Source organism: Perca flavescens, chromosome 16, assembly GCF_004354835.1.
Source record: "Perca flavescens isolate YP-PL-M2 chromosome 16, PFLA_1.0, whole genome shotgun sequence".
Lineage (NCBI taxonomy): Eukaryota > Metazoa > Chordata > Actinopteri > Perciformes > Percidae > Perca > Perca flavescens.
In genome coordinates, this window is record NC_041346.1 from 16,582,341 (window position 1) to 16,600,458 (window position 18,118).

At 40.4% G+C, this 18,118-nt stretch overlaps 1 protein-coding gene across 2 annotated transcripts; it reads right to left on the reverse strand.

The window, feature by feature from the left end:
- Positions 1–596: 596 nt before the first annotated feature.
- rnf208 (ring finger protein 208) lies at positions 597–8,268 on the reverse strand. Of its 2 annotated transcripts, none has more exons than XM_028601711.1 (2): positions 7,453–8,268; positions 597–2,484 (listed from the first exon to the last, which is right to left on the reverse strand). In XM_028601711.1, exon 2 carries the CDS (start codon positions 1,425–1,427, stop codon positions 648–650), a length of 780 nt encoding a protein of 259 aa, XP_028457512.1. In that variant the 5' UTR covers positions 1,428–2,484; positions 7,453–8,268; the 3' UTR covers positions 597–647. The 2 variants fall into 2 exon arrangements, with proteins under 2 accessions (XP_028457512.1, XP_028457511.1); XM_028601710.1 differs by having other exon boundaries at positions 597–2,488.
- Between the last annotated feature and the right edge of the window lie 9,850 nt (positions 8,269–18,118).

Below are 18,118 nucleotides of genomic sequence, written 5' to 3' on the forward strand. Positions count from 1 at the left end.
ACCTTAATTTTTTAAGCATCAAAGCCGTATCGGAATTGTCATCATAATTGCAAAAATAGGGTGTAAATTAAGGGGCTGCCTTCATGGTTTTTAGTACATTTCAAGCAGATTGTAAAAAAACATTTAAAAATACCATAATCCTTTAACTATCCCCTTATTTAAGGCAACACATCAATGGATCCAGCTTCATAGGGCACTAGTCTAAATAAGAAATAGGAAAGCCATAATTCCTCAACCAAATCCTTTCTGTAGCTTGACAGATAACAAGTCCAGGCCACACAGTTACTTTTATCATTTATTTAATCTTTATTCACCTAGGTTGGGGGGGGATTAACCTCCCCTGGCATTCCCACGTAAAGAGATGTCAATGACAAACACGTCCAACCAAACGAGAAAGGGTGAATAGGATTCCAGTCCATACATAAAATACATTTATTTACTATTTCTTGAACCATATGCATCCATTAGTCCCACATAGCATCCATCTGTGCTATTAAATATATAGAGATAACATCTGTGGAGGAATTTATTTACTGAATGTGTTTGTGAGAGAGGGTATTGGCAGAAAGGGTAGAGCTTATAGATGAAAAGGGTGGTGGGGGGGTGGAGGGGCAGCGTCGAGTCATGCCTGCAGTGTCCCCCCTTGTCTACATGATGCCACAGGAGGACAAGGGGTTGGCGATCTGGCAGGTGCAGGCTGACTGGCAGTATTGGCGCACAGTCTGGTAGCAGCTGCGGTCGGCGTCCCCGCCCCACTGCACGGGCCCGTTGGGGTCAGAGGGCAGGCGGCTCAGGATGCTGGTGTTGATGGCCAGGGCAGCCAGCCCATAGTCTGTGAACAGCACTGTCTCGCGCCTGCACGTGGGGCAAGAGATGAACTTGTACTTGGGACAGGACTCGTAGAGGATCTGCAGGCACTCCTCACACACCGAGTGCAGGCAGGAGAGGATGCGTGGACGCTTGCCGGCAAAGTTGTAGGTGTGACCGCAGGTGGGGCAGTCCAGGGGCTCGCAGGGCATGACGGGTCCCGAGGAGGAAGAGGAGGAGGAAGTGGAGGAGGAGGTGGATGAGGGCCGCAGCACGTACTGGTTGACTATGACGTCTTCCATCTTGTAGTGGAACTGGTGGTAGCAGATTTCGTTGGCACTGGTTTTGCGCTGCGCTAGGAAGCTCTGCTCCCTGCGCATCACGGGGGCTGAGGGGGACACCATTGGCCGGGGAGACCCTGTAATCTCCAGGGCCAGGTCGCTGCAGGCCTGGTTGACGATGATTTCGCCTTCACCTCCGCCATCCCACGCCACTCTGGGAGGTGGGGCATAGCGTGGCTGGGTGGCGGGCACAGGGCACTCTCTGGGGAACTTCTCTGACTGGATGATCTTAACGGTGTCCATGGGGATGGTGACGGGCTGACGCCTGAGGCAGGACATCCGCACGCTTTTTGTGGTGGAAGAGAGAGGGGCTGTGGCTCTAATCAGCGCTGAACACCTCTGCCTGGTTCTGGGCAAGGGAACAAAAAGATGAGGCTCTTTTTTTGAAGTCAGCCATTCGAGGGGACATGGGGACGGATGGTTGCCTCCATGTTTCCCTCAGAGATCCCCCGCCTGGTGAGCGCTACTGTCAGCCTGAGTCTTTATGAGGAGAAGACAGATAGAAGAGCTCAGCCAGAGCACCTCAATCTGCAGGTCTTATTCTGTCACCGCTGATATGGACAGATGATTTAACAGTCCAGCTTACAGTATCTGACCAGTGTTGACTACTTAAAGGTAGTTTTTGTTGTTGTTTTTACCCACTTATGCTGATGTTCCTGTGCTGTCTCGGATGGCTATTTGCAGAAACGTATATTCACACACAAGGACAGTTAGTACTTAAGCACAAAGACATGTTCTCTCTCACTGATGACACTAATAAATAATCTCATATGCACACAGATGCTCACATATATACATACAGTACAGGTTGGTGGATTTCTGCTTTTACAGTGTGGGGGGATTGAGTTCAGGCAGTTCAGAAAGGGCCAAGAGGTATTGTCTTAAACTATATCCTGTGGCCTGCCAAGGAAACTCTTGTCATTTACATGTGGTTCTAGCTTAAACGCCCGCTTAACTTCCTGTTTTTGGCTGCGGTTGCCGTTACACACCGACTTGAGTGTGTGAGAAAGAAAGAATAACCTCCAGTCTTTCTCTGTGCTCTTAGACCTGTTTGGTCTGGTGACCCTGTGTGAGCCTCTCAGTTGCTTGTTGATAAGAAACAGGGAGGAGATCTTTTTTTACGAGGTGTCCTATAATGTTCCAGAAAGTTGTTGGAATGACTCCTTCAAGCTCCAAGGCTCCTGAATTCCTCAGAGGTGGGAGTTTGTACTTTCAGACAGTCCTCCCAACTGAGCAGAAGAAGTGATAACAGTCTGAAGGGATGCCTCTGTGTGCTTGTCTCCTCTTTTTCAGTGACTCAGACTCATAACGTGTCCTCAGCATTCCTTTGGTCCATCTACCTGGGAAAACAGTAAAGAGATTTATAAAAACACATTGTCTGTAAGATTTAGATAACTTTAATGAAATTGAATGGAATGTAAATGAATACAACGGGGAAAGACAGGGTCAGCTTCTCACAAATATACATATATATATATAAGTTTTATTAATTTTAGAAAGGTATAGGTGTATTCCATTTTCATTGTGTCTTAATTGAAAGAATTATAACTGTGAGATATTAGTTTGACTTTGACCTATTCTTCAACCTTTCTGTGCATTGATTGGAATGTTTTTGAACTTTGATAGAATCTACTGTAGCTGTATGAAGATCAGTTTCTTTGTGTTTATCTGATGACGGAGGCTGTCACCTTTGCATCCTGGCATCAGCCCAGGTATGTTTCTGAAAAGAGTGACGACATTATGGTGTTGCCACATGCTCTGGGGTAAGCCTTTTCCTTTGACTTGAACACAATTGGAGTGCTACAAAGTTGGAAGATTATGTTGATATTTCATTGGGCTGTTGTATTGGACTGCACACTTCAAGCAGGATTGCAGAAATACTGAGCTCATGAGTACAAGCGCACCCCCGAGATTTTATGTGCCAATCTATGAGTGGTGTGAAAAGCTAACACCCAAAATAGTCAATGTTAGTAAAAATGTGTTAATATCGTTAACAGAAGGTAAACAGTGCTGCCCAAAAACAGTAAATGCAATTGACACGTAATTAAAAAGCCAAAGCCTGCCACACTGATTGGTCAGAGCAGGTGATTTTGACACATGTTGCTTCTTGCCCTTGTCATGCTTCCTGTCAGCGCTCAGTCACATCTTGTGAGTTGTGTTAGTTAGACTCTAACATGCGTGGGAACAGGTTACACTCTGCATGGAGGCTTTGTGTCATCAAATTGTATGTGGGTTTAGGAAAAATAACAAGTGTATGGATGAAGCTTTTCAGCTTGACCAGAGCAATAGCTGCCAACCAGCAGAGGAGGGAGGATGACACATCTTTTTATTCTCTTCACGGCTGTCAACAGTTATGATTCATTAGAGAGAGAGAAAAAATGTGCAGAGGAGGTGACCTAGATGGCGAAGAGAGAGAGAGAGAGAAAAAAAGAAAGAGAGAGGGGATGGAGCACAGCGCTGGTCCTAGTTTCTATTCATGGTTTGTTTATCTATGCACTTCTCAGTGGTTTCCTGCCCCCAACCCATGCTGAAGATTCACACCGAATGAGACAGATGTACCTAACACCCGGGAGTGCTTCAGCCCATTTTGTCCGCGTGATGCTGCGAGCCATATTGTGCAAGCAGGCAGACATTTAATTCTCCCCTTTATTCTTTCTCAATGAATCGGTTGATACAATCAATTTCTACACCCCACACTCAAACACAAAGAGCTGTTAGCCAGATCACTCACAATCTCACCAAATGTGTTCCTCCAGCACTGCAGTGCTACAACACTTCTCCCAAAATATCCTCTGTTTTTTTCTCATCTTCATACACGTTTGATAACGATGGTGTTATATTTCGGGGGGAGGGGGGGGGGCTCGCTGCTTTTAGAAGATATTTATGCAAAAAGACTCTGAGAAACAATCACCATAAATGTGTATATGATGGCCTTACAGGTATTAATAGCAAGAACAAAAAATATAAAATTTTGTTTTTAAAAATGTAACACTTAATTGTAACTCAACCTTTAAGATTAGAAAATTTTGGTATTAGTACCTAAATGAAACCCTACATTATACTATATGATATCATATGGATGATTTAGGCCAAATACGATAGTTTGAATTAGAGCTAGACCAGTATATATAGATATATATATATATATATATATATATATATATATATATATATATATATATATATATATATATATATATACTAATATTAGCTTATTGCAGATATATGCTGCTGTAGATATTGTTTTAGGTAATTTAGAAACAATGTTGCCCTTACATCAACCTCGGAACCTATGTGCTATCGTCAGACGATTCAATACTAATCAGACTACAAACGGACTACAAACGGACTACAAACGAAAGCCAGAATGCTTCTGATACCAAAAACCTCCCATTGCCTACAGATTCTGCGTTCATATGCAGATACATGTTTACAAAGATTACTCTTACATCAACTGCAGAGTACAAACTCATATAAGGGATCTATGAAAAAGCATAAAATCCCCTGATAAAATCAGCTCTTAGCGGTATTGGCCTCACAAATCTGGTATCAATTGGGCTATTGATTTTGAAAATCAAACAATCAGCTCCACTTCTGACAGATACTATATGTCTAGACACACTTTGTGGATATAAACAGCTTGTGAGAGTATGTCTGCCTAGTACTGCGCAGGGGTCGAGTTGACAAAGCAATCAGACTGCACGAGGATTCTTGAGCCTGGGGGCGATGAAGCAGCTAAAATTACCCACTAATTTAGTGACAGTTATATGAAAAGAGCTGATAACTGATGCAGGCTGCCTGCCGATGGGCCAGCTTTAGTGCAACCTCTTCCTAATCGACGGAGCCCTCTCCAGTTATGTAAGGAGCTCATCTCCGACCCAGTCACCATATTAACGCAGTGCTGCAGCTCTCCCACAGTCTTGACATTGAGTGTTTCCGTGTGTGTGTAATTGTGTATACATAGCTCTAGATCCTTTCCCTGCAGAGGAATTATTACACTAATGAAATCATGGCAGGCATTTGACCTCGTCATCACAAGCAAGAGAAAGAGGAGAGCTGACCACAGAGATGTCCGAGGAGTTCGTCTCAGCAGCAAATTCCTCACAGTATTAAACACACACACACACACACACACACACACACACACACACACACACACACACACACACACACACACACATTCTAGAACATTTTCACCCTAGGACAACTCCCCATCACGTACACGGCACCACCCTTTACATTCCAGTGGACACAAACAAACAGATAACAAACAGATATTACCGTCTAAAAGGGATATTTTGTCTACTGTCAGTGACACACACCTGAAGAGAGAGAAAAACACATAGCTCCTATCCTCTCACACTCCCAATGTGTTGCTTTGTCTTCTTTTTTTACACACACACACACACACACACACACACACACACACACAAATCAGGTCCTCATGATCACACTGGATCAATTCCACTTGTGCAGTGGAGAGAGCAGGAGAAGGGCACCATGTTCTGAATGAGTCATAAAGACCCTGCCCATCATCTGTCTCCCTGCCTGTCTCTCTCTCTTTTCTCTCAATGATAATCTGTCTGTCTCTATTTATCCATGTGAGCAGTCTGTTAGCATGGACAGAACGGATGATACGCAGATCTTTGTGCCCCTACACCACATACCAGCAGTATGTCAAGTATGCCAGCTATGTTGAGATGCGTATCCACATTCATGCCTCGGCTGGTTAAAAACATCGCTGCACATCTCTTCTTGGACCTGCGTGGGATATGATGTATTTTGATTACATAACATGTTATGACCTTAGCGTGATCTGAGGACAAATCCCCAGATTTACTGTATGTTTGCTGGCAGCAGCTTCTCTCGGGAAAACATAGCTCTTGCAGGGATTCAGTGAAATATGGTGAATGATTCAAACATAGGAGGATTTGCATCTATGACATATTTTACAATTGAAAAGTTTATTAAGTGTGGTACTGTATAAATGCAGATGACAGGTCTTGCTTGTTTTAATGTTTCTTGTGTTTTCTGTTTGTTTGTTACAGCCTAATATATATTAATTTTTAATAACATGCTTTTCTTAGTGGGCTTTGGCTTACAATCATTTCCTTCACATATAGCATACAGTAAGTTGACGCCAAACATAATTAAAATGCCAAGAATTCAGTACATCTAGATATATTTCCCCAGGATTTAGATCAGGACATAATGTTTGGCTTCATTTATTATATTTACAGTCAATCCATCAAGCTGTGATTACATGCAATTATTCCAAAGGCTACAGTCTGATGTTTTTTTTGTTGTTGCATGGGCTGAACGTGTCATTCATGGCAGACATCAGACATCGGCCATTTTGCTTCGCAATTCATTACAGCCAAGTGCTCTTTGTTCTCATCTATGTATCTCCCACAGCAGCATAGCAGAGCTGCACACAGGCAGAAAAGAAAAAAAAAAGCCATAACCATCATCGCTCTGCCTGACAGAGACCTCATAGAAGATTTATGAGCAGAAAGGTTCAGCAAATGTTCAGCTCTTCAATAACAACAGTGGCTTGATTGATTAAGGGGATTGATTTTTCTTTTAAGGAGGCTGTCCTGCACAGGGTTAAGGTGGACAGCATTGTTGATATTGTGTGAACTGAGACTCCGGAGGGACGGTGAGATCGAGGCAAGGTGGCCAAAATATTTGGACCGTGTGAGATGGAGCGGCTTTAGCATGTGGGAGGGGTGTGTTCAGGAGCAGCAGTTATGCAATCGCAGCATGGTGTACCCAGCACTCTCACTGCAGCGCCAATGTATGGCAAACATGGAGATGCCTTAGTGCTGCTGACTGCTACAGAACAGGCCGTTCCTGCACTGTTCAAATCCCCCCCCTCCCTTCCTCCACTTCCTCCAGCCCCCACTGTCTGTCTGTGCAGAGGTCTGTCAAATGTCATAACCACTGGAGACATGACACCCTAAAGATACCATCTACACCAAAACGCACATCATCACGGTCTATTCACAAATTCCAACCAAGTAGGCGTGCAGGTGTGTGTCTGTGAGCATATCTGTGCGTCTCCATTCATGCATCCATGTGTGTCTGCAACTGCAAATGATGCAACAACCATGTAAATCCGAGCTTAATGTAACAAAAGGCAAAGGCCACCTCTGTCTTGCACAAAGAAGGCTAGAAAGAAAAGAACATTAGTATGAAACCCACATAGAAGACACACCTCACAGATCTGAAACATCCAGATAATACAACACAGAAAAACCTATCTTCACTATGAAACAGATGCAAAGCCGTTTGTCATCCTCACCTGTCTGCCTACGCACTAGTCTTGTTCCAGTCCTTTCTCTCTTCCTCGCTCCTGTTCCAGTTGTTGCTGTCGATGTTGTTGATGCTGTTCTGTGAAGATAAGCCGTTCAGTCTCTTTGTTCAGGGGGATGTCTCACCAGAGGGAGAATGCTCTCTCTTGTCCATTCAATTCTAGCAGGATGAACAATGAGCAGCAGTGAAGGGAGGCAAACATGGAGGAGATGTAAGATGGAGGAAGCTGTTACAAGGTGGATGCGTCATGTCCAGGGCTGCTTTTGTCGAGCTCCACATCCCTCGTTCCTCTATTGCTCTCCTCTCTGGTACCTTTGTCCTTTACTCACCCACCCCTACTCCTTCTCTTCCATGCTGGGGCAGAGCGTCTCCCTCTGGTCTCTCTTTCTCCATCCCGCTTCCTAAGCCTCTCAAATTATTCAGCTTATTCTGTGCAGTGACCTGAGCTTCTGCGTTGTGTTTCTCTGCATGTACGTCCCACTTCTCTTCCTTCCTGTCTTTCTGCTTGTCTCTTTCGTCTGGTCTTCAGGTAAACCTCTTGTCTCCTTCTTTTCCTCTTCTCTGCTGTTATCTCTCCTCTTGTCTCAGCTGCCGTTCATTACTCCTCTTTCTCCTTCTCCGTCTGCTCCAGTCAGTGCGCTTCACAGTCACACATGCGCAGTGTTTTCACACATACATGCACACTCACACACACTGCCTCTGGCTCCCTCCTTATGCATGTGGTTTGTTTTGCCTGCCCACCCCCTACTCTCTCTCTCTCTCTCTCTCTCTCTCTCCCACACACACACTTTCTCTTTCTCTCTCGTTGCTGTCTTGCTGCAGCACACACTGCAGTGCCTCTGCAGGCAGGATCACGTTTGCTAGTTGCCAGAGAAAATATTTCAGCCAATGAGGAACGTTAACAACGCCCACCCCCCCCCCCCCCCATATACATACACACACATAAAGACACATGCACAAGTCTGAGATATCAGCATGATTGTTTATAATGTTTGTGTATAAAGGATTTGCACCGAGAGCCATGAATCTTAATATGCAATACAGTATTTAACACACACACACAAACACACACACACACACACACACACACACACACACACACACACACACACATGGTTAAGTACACCAGCTAGACACAGGAAATACAGGATGCTGGTGCAAATAGATATAATCTAAGTGAGTGCAGAACATCTGACAAGGCAAAAAAAGCATTATTTCAGTTACAAATACATTTTCTATCAGGTTGCTGACTGGGAGCTTTTTGGGAAAAAAGATCCATCATATTCAACACCACTGAGCACATGTATCCAACTCTTGTTTGCACTCATTCCTCCTTGACACTTTGAGTCCTCTAAAAAGGGACTAAATGTAACACTGCTGATTCTTTTTTTGTAAATTTGCGCAGAAACTTGTAAGCAGCATCCCATGAGCTCCCACTACAGATCTGCTCATTCAGTGATGTTGCATAACAACAATTTAAATTTTAAGTTTTGTATCTGCTCGAGCCTTCATGCTGACCGATAAATATTCCTAAGATTATTTCAGAAAGTGAAAAAAAACATGATTTTTCAATGAATGCAAGAGGGTTATGCTTGTGTAATGTGGCCATTGAATGCATAATGTAATGAGAGATTGCTAACAAATAGCTCCTGTTTGAAGGTTTGTTTTTTTAGCTGTGAGTACGGTATACAGTTGCTCTTCTTTCAGAAGTTTGAGGAAGATTCACAGTATATGCTCAACACATCACTGATGCAATATAAGTTCCTCAAACTCAAAGGCTATGTGGTTTGCCATTTTCTTTTACTCTGGTATCTCATTGTGTGATTCTTGATTCAGCAGCATCCACAGTATTGTTATCCAATTCTATCAAATTATACTACTACAAAAATCATTCAGATATCAAAATATTAAGCTTTTTTCTTTCTACATTAAAAGTCAATGGAGCAATCAACAAATCCTATTCAGGCTTCTTCCACTTGGAAATGCTACTCCTCCCTCATACTTTCACCCACAGACGTCAATCAAACATTAAACAATTCTCAAAAACCTTCAGCTGTTAGAAGATTATTCAGCTTTTTTGATATCTTTTACGTTTTTTGTGTTTTCACTGTTTAAGTTTAGTGTTTCTTTTCAGGCTTTGTTGCGTTTATAATGGGTGTGTTATGTGTGACTTAGACTTTTTGTGTGGAGTTTGCATGTTTTTATGAATTTTTTTCGAAATACTATGACTATTTTGGACATACTAAACTACTTTTTTATCACTCTTTTTCGACATACTATACTATGACTTTTTTCAACATACTATACTATGACTTTTTTATCACATTTTTTGATGTACTATACTATGACTTTTTTCATTATACTTTACTATGACTCTTTTTGTCATACTATACTATGCTACTTTTATGAATTTTTTTGACATCGAATACTATGCCTTTTTTCGACTATACTATATCTAATATTTTTTATCACTGATTTCAACACACTACACTGACTTTTTTTTAATCACTTTTTTTTAACATACTATTCTGTTAGTTTATAACACTTTCTTCAACATAGTATACCATGACTATTTTTGACGTACTACACTTTGACTTTTTTTATCACTTTTTTCAACATACTATACTTTGATTTTTTATCACTTTTTTCATCATACTATACTATGACGTTTTTTTGACATACTATACCATGACTTTTTTTCATCTGGACACCTCAGGATCCTACGCCTTATTTGTGGACTTCAGCTCTGCCTTCAACATCATCCTGCGTGCTCTGCTACAGGACAAGCTGACCCAGCTGCACGCGCCTGACTCCACGTGAAGCTGGGGAAACACGCCTCTGACTCAGCACTGGTCCCCCTCAAGGCTGCGTCCTTGACCCTCTGCTCTTCTCCCTGTACACCAACAGCTGCACCTCCAGTCACCAGTCCGTCAACCTCCTGAAGTTCCCTCATTGGGCTTATTTCTGATGGGGATGAGTCCACCTACAGGTGGGAGATTGACCACCTGGTGGGAAGGGGGAAGCAGCATTCAGTTTCTATGCACCATGTATCTGGAACAAACTTCAGGTAAACTGTAGATCGGCACCCACGCTCAGCTCTTTTAAATCAAGGCTGAAGACCTTTCTTTTTGATACTGCCTATGTTTAATTCTTTGCACTGCACTGTATTGGGAATTTCATTCCTTTATTCTTGTATTTAATCTATTTTTGATTAACTGTTTTTATTTTGTATGAATTGTTTTAATTTTGTATTAACTATTTTTAATTTTGTATTAATTTTTAACTGTAACTGTGTTTTAATGTTTTATGTAAAGCACATTGAATTGCACGGCTGCTGAACTGTGCTATACAAATAAAATTGCCTTGCCTTGCCTTGGTGACCTGGTGCAGTAAGAACAACCTGGAGTTAAACGCTCTGAAGACAGTGGAGATAGGTTGTGGACTTCAAGAAGGATGCAGCCCCACCCGCCCCCATCACCCTGGGTTAACATTGTGGAGTCCTTCCGCTTCCTGGCTCCATCATCTCCCAGGACCTTGAGTGGGAGCTGAACATCAGTGGACACAAACTGTTTGATCTCCTCCCCTCCGGCAGGAGGCTGTGGTCCATCATGACCAAAACCTCAAGCAGTAAAAACATTTTTTTTCCCTCAGCAGTAAGCCTCACTAACAAGGCTTCCCCCCCCTCCCACCAAATCCCTAGTCACTACACTTGCACTAACCTACACTAACCTTCATCCTGGACTTTACATCTGCCCATTGCATGTACTTTATATTCTTTGCAATAATGCACTCAACTTTTTCTTTGTCTGTATGTTTGTTTAGTTTTTTCTGTATTTATTGTTTATTTTATATTAATGTTTAATTTGTTTGTTTGTTTGTTTATATATGCACCTTTCACCAAGGCAAATTCCACATAAGTGTACTTATTGTGGTAATAAAACCTTTTCTGATTCTGATTCTAATTCTGATGACTTTTTTTTATAACTTTTTATCACTTTTTGATATAAAATATATTATGACTTTTTTATCACTTTTTTCAACATAGTATACTATGACTATTTTTGACATACTATACTTTCAGTTTTTTAGGATGTTTTTTTGACCTACTATACTATGATCTTTTTATCACTTTTGTAAACATACTATACTATAACTTTTTTTGAAATAGTATACTGACTTTATGATATAAGATACTGTGACTTTTTAAAAAACATAAACTGCTTGTCAGTTCAGATAGCTTAGGGTGATAAGAGAATGAATGGAAGACAGAAGGTTAAGTCTTTGAATCTTACATGTTTCAGGAGGTTTTGAGGTCCAAAATACTAAATGAAAGAGACAAATATGCCAAAATCATAATCTCATCTGTCAGGTCAGATAGCTTAGAGTTAAAAGATAATGATTGGAAGACAGAAGGTTAAGTTTTCAAATTCTCTATGTGTCACTATGTTTTGAGGTCAATATACAAATATACCAAAAACATAACGTTATGTTAAGTCAGATAGCTTAGTGAGAGATTAGAAGAGAGAAGGTTGATTCTTTGAATCTTATGTTTCAATAAGTTTTTAGGTCCAATATAGTAAGTGAAAACATGAATTTGTGTGGCAGATCAGTTAGCTTATGTTGATAAGAGTATGACTGGAAGACAGAAGGGTGAAGGTTCAAATCTTATATGTTCCAGTAAGTTTTGAGGTCCAATATACTAAGTGAAAGAAACAGATATGATGAAAACACTAAAATATGTGTCAGGTCAGATAGCTTAGTGTGATAAGAGCATGATTAGAGGACAGAAGGTTCAGTGTTTGAATCCTATAGGGTGCAACTAGTTTCAAGACCTAATTTACAGGGGAAAAAAAATAAAAAATACATGGAGAGAAAAGTTGTGTTCCTGCAAGTCTCTTTTATTGCTTTTTTCGACATACTATTCTATGACTTTTTTCAACATCCTATACTATACTATACTTTGACTTTTTTATGACTTTTTTTTTACTTTTTTCGCAAACAATACTATGACTTTTTTATCCCTTTTTCAACATACTATACTATGACCTTTTTCACTTTTTTCGACATACTCTACTTTTTTTTTCTTACAATAAGATGAGAAATATAACTTTTTCCACTGTTCAAGGGCTGAGGCTATTTCTTTTCTTGCTGACCACTTCACCACTTGCTATAAACTCTCTTTTATAAACTCTCTACTTGCTATAAACTTACTTGCAATAAACTCTCTACTATAAACTCTCTACTCACTATGAGCTTTCTAGGCTATGAACTTTCTACTTGCTATGAACTTTCTAATGGCTATACACTTTCTATGAACGCTCTACTCGCTATAATAATCGCTATAATAATCGCTATAATAATCTCTCTATTCACAAACTCTCCTGACTCTGTTGACTACTGCAACAGCCCACAAAGGAGCACCCTGTGTTGGGCAACTTCGAAGCAATCACATGGGTGTGTGTGAAACAACCAACGAATTGGTTCATGCTTCGAAGCAAGGGGTTCATGGGTAACATCACTAACAAATATGCCAAAAACATAACTGTTGTGTGAGGTCAGATAGCTTAGAGTGATTAGAGAATGATTGGAAGACAGAAGGTTGAGTCTTTGAATCTTATATGTTTCTTTAAGTTTTGAGGTCCAATGTACTAAGTGAAAGAGACAAATATGCCGAAAACATGAACGTGTGCTGCAGGTCAGTTAGCTTAGGTTGCTAAGAGTGTGATTGGAAGACAGAAGGGTGAAAGGCTACACTTTCCCTCAATTGTGGCCTGGGTTAAAGCAAAATGTATTGAGAGAACGTGGTACTGCCTTGGAAATGCAACATCCGGTCTCAGAATATGAAATATGGCATTTTTTCATTTCTGTTTTCTAGTGATTTAATTTTTTATATACTGTATATATATTCCCTTTTGACAATGAAAAGGAAAAAACGCCTTGTATTTCAATTTTAAATTTTGTATTTTAAAATGAAAATCAAATAACCATTTGTTTTTTTGTTTTTTAATACCTGTTAATGAAATGAAAATTGAATGACCAAATCATACACTGACCGTGAAGGTTCAAATCTTATATGTAAGTTTTGAAGTCCAATACACTAAGTGAAAGGTCAGATAGCTTAGGGTGATAAGAGAATGATTGGAAGAAAGAAAGTTAAGTGTTTGAATCTTATGTTTCATTAATTGTGGAGGTCCAATATAATAAGTGATAAAGGCAAATATGAAGAAAACACAAACCTGTTTGTCAGGTCAGATATCCTAGGATGATAAGCAAATGATTGGAAGACAAATGGTTGAGTGTTCAAATCCTATAGGGTGCAACTAGTTTCAAGACCTACTTTACAGGAATAAAGAATACGAATGAAGAGAAAAGATGTGTACCTGCAAGTGTCGATTATCCCTTTTTCGACATACTATAATTGACTTTTTTCAACATACTATACTATGATATTTTTACACTTTTTTCGACATACCATACTATGACTTTTTTATCATTTTTCAACATACTACACTTTGACTTTTTTAGCACTTTTTTTGCAGTACTATACTATGACTTTTTTAATCACATTTTTTGACATTCTATTCTTTGACTTTTATAAAAGAAATTCAACATGTTATATTTTAGTTTTTTACACTTCATTCAACATACAATTCTGACTTTTTAATCACTTTTTTGACATACTTTTCTATGACTGATGTAATGGGAAAAATTACATTTAAGCCTAATTCCTTATATTTTTATGTTTTATTTGTACTTTAATTCTCTCACAAATGCTGAAAGAATTTATCTCATTTCCCACATGCAGATTTTGATTCTAACTTTGTGAGACATCCAGTCTGGAACATAATGTGAGCACTGTTAGCCTGAACCGATAAAGGTACAAGGTCACCCTAAAACTATCTCTAGTTTTCCCATGCCAGTTAAGATGTAACTGGGGCGGTGAAAGTCGTAGAGGGAGGAGGAGGTGAGATGGCTCCGAGATGTCTCTTGTATTTCTTGATTGTCTTCATGTGTATCAGATTGCCTGTAAAAATTGTAGCGTCATAATAATCCAAGTGCGTGTGTGCTGTCACTCTGAAGATGCATGGTAATGGTGTTCTGTTCACTCATTTGAGAAACTGACTCCACACTGGGCTGCGGCCTTTTGTGAAATCATGCTGCTCCTATTTGCAAATATATACTTTGGTTAATAAAATACAAAAACCCAACTTGGTTTTAGTCTCAGTCTGTCTTATTTATTTCAATTTACTAAACTCTGAAAACCTCTACCCCTGCTGCAAAGGAAACTTCCACTACACTCATCTCATCTACTTCTTTTTTCAACATACTATACTATGACTTTTTATCACTTTTTTTTCGACCTACTATACTATGAATTTTTTCGACATACTATAGTATGACTTTTTCACTTTTGTTGCATGCCCATACAAGGTGCTCTAAGAGCAGTATTAGAATTTATGCAGCAAAAATGCACTAAGAGCAGCCAATAATTTTGTTGCATGTAGCTAGCATGTAGCTATTACAAGATGCCCTGAGAGCAGCAAGAATTCCGCAGCAAAAATGTCCCTAGACCTATCATAAGGTGCAATGAGAGCAGTGTAACTTGCTATTATAGCCAGTAAAAGTTACACGTCATCAGACTAAGGTAATTAATAGAATATAAGCTAACATTAGGTATGATCCTGTCATTTCTTAGAGCTAGCTAGCTAATGTTGTGAGCTTGATACGACATGAAAATCACTCACCTTTCAGCGAAATTCGACATTTTGAAACCAAAATAGGTGACCTACGTGAATCGTGTAATTCTATGAGAAAATGTTTAAGGTGTGTGTGTGTGTGTGTGTGTGTGTGTGTGTGTGTGTGTGTGGGGGGGCGGTTAAGTACCTGATTTCTGGCGTATGACTATTTTAGAAAAATAAATAAATGAAAAAGTCCACATGGGATTTCTTTTGATCTGCTGGATTTAACCAATCATCGAACTTTCACATACCAATGAAACAAGTTCTAGCCAATCAGATGCAAAGTAGGGCGGGTCTTTGCCGAAATGTGAGAGTGCGGTGCTGGTGTGGTCTCCGTGGTAACGCGGCTAAAAAAAATTAAGGCAAAGTTTATCAAACTTGCAGCATGCAGATACAGCTTTAGTTGAGAAAGTAGTTAAAAACAAATGGCGCTGGGCATGAATAGTGGACAAGAGGAAAAGGGTGGAGACGGGAAGCCGTTTAGCACCTGGTCCTCAAATTGAGGGAGCCGGGTGCTTGCTTCTGCAGCGCATGTTCAAGGAAGACACGGCAACAGCAGTAAGACAGGGCTTGCTAGTCACAAAGCTTCGGTCCATGCACTCTGTCATACGAGTACGTTACCGGCAATGACCGCTACCGCTACCACTGCAACTGCGACTGTTCCTTTACTGACCGACCGTGATACAAACAATACGTGTTTGCACGTACATAGCGGAATTAGCATGGCAGGTATTTGAACATAACGGCCTTGTCCCAGAGTCTAGACGTATAGTTAGCTATATGAAAAGATAAACAATACGTTTTTAATAAATGTAAATAAAGCAGCTAATGTCAACATGGACAAAATCATGAATGTACTAATTCACTTTTTTGATGATGACCTGGCCAAGGTAGTAAAGTTTAGTTTTTACAATGATTCATACCTTTTTCACCCCTGACCCGTTTTCATGCCTGTTACTTACATTAATTAGCTAGCTAGTTAAATAACAGTTTGATGGAAAAACAAACTTTACTTTAATCCAAATACTTTAATATCTTGATATTTTCTAATATAGTTCAACATAAAACATACCATTACCATTGACTGCAACAATCTCCTTTTGTTTGGGAAGAGTGATGTCTCCTGAGCATAGACAGTATATAATGAACCAAAAGACCCCATTGCTCTGGACGGAGACCAGTGAAGGCTATTAGAAGCACTTTTCCGGTGATCGCTAGCTTTACTGCGCAGCCTCCAACTGACAGAGACAACGTAAATGTGACGTGAGCAACGTGTCTGAAAGTTGTAAGTCTTCTGGTAGCTGTGCCAAGAGAAATCTCAAACATTCCCAATCTTACAGAGACGGAGTGCTTAGGTATACGTAAGGAGATAACATGGGCACAGGCTAATTACTGATCACTAACATGCTAGTTAACATTAGTAATTAAACCTAAACAGCTAATGTAAGTCGAAACTGCCTGAGAGCTTCTCCTGTACTATACGGTAATTCCTCTACTGTGAGACAGTAAGTCGCGTGGTTATGACACAATCATAACAAGCCTATTTTTACAAAAATGTCTGCTACGGAGCCATAACGTAAGATACAAGGTAATGGAGCCTTCTATACATTGTCGTGTTTCTTTAGAACTAAACAATGGACAAATAGAGTCTTTAAATGGTTCAGATGTAAAGTTATTTGCTGTCAAAGTGGCGCCAAAGTGTATGCTAGTCGGTGGAATGCTAACGGGAGGTGATCTTTTTGTAACGTCAAAATGGCACCATAGGAGGTTCGAGTTCTGAAGCGAAGCTTACCCCCTTGCTCCTGAGTCCTGAGAAAAAATTGTCCCGCCTCCTGCTGTCGCTGATTGGACGGCTGAGAGAACCAATAAAATTCAATGCCGGCCTTAGAGCATATTTCAATGACTAAAAGTTCAACGTGCCCATTTCCACCTGCCGTTTCAGGTGGTACATATGCCTATGTACCACAGTGGCTGACCATCAGCCACTTTTCTATCTCGGCACTATTGGCTGGAAGTGTGGGGTGGCTGATAGCTACCGCAAAAGAGGAGAAACATACACACTTTTATTAATCCATAGTTGTCTTAATTACATGGCATGGATCACCTTGTTTTGCTCTGAGTTGGAGAGTGTGTGAACTCTTTGGCTTCACGGAGAGGACAGGACTTCTGGAGAGCTGCATGCAGCCATAGCTAATGTTAAGCTATGTTAGCTATTGACGGTCAGTAAATACCTCCAAGTGTAACGTTAGGCTGGCAGAAATGTCTCGTTCTCTATCTCCACTTGTGAAGTAGGCTAACTAAAGTGATATAACTTATTACATTTAGGTTGAGAAATTAGCTTTGCCAGACCCTCCTCCAAAGCACGCTGAAGGAGGGTCTGGCTACTCCACATAGCATTAGGGGATGGGAGGAAAACATGCTCTGGTTTAATGGCATTTATTTAAAACAATCAGAATGGGCGGCGCTAAACTCAGCATGTTGCCGCTGCAAAATAGTTGTGCGAGATAAAACTCAGATTGACCAGATAGTCTAGCTAGCTGTGTCAATTTACCCTGTAGAGATCTGAGGAGCAGTCAAAAATTGTCCTCATTAATCCATCGAATTTCAAATTCCAACACAAAAAAAGTGGAAGGAAATGGAAAATACATGCATCTGGCGGAATTCCCTGCGGCACCGGAGCAATCCCGGAAGTGTAACGTCAAGGATATAGACTAAGTAATTAGTAAAGTAATTGAATACATTTTCAATGAATAGTGTAATGAATAAATGGACATAAATCAAAGTGATCTGCTTCTTCAAAACTATGTGGTTTGATTCGATTTGATCTAGTCTGGCAACATTAGCAAACAACTTTGGATCATCTATTGTATTCAATTTTCAAAGAATTCAAAACATGTCTTGTCTCATCATTACTCA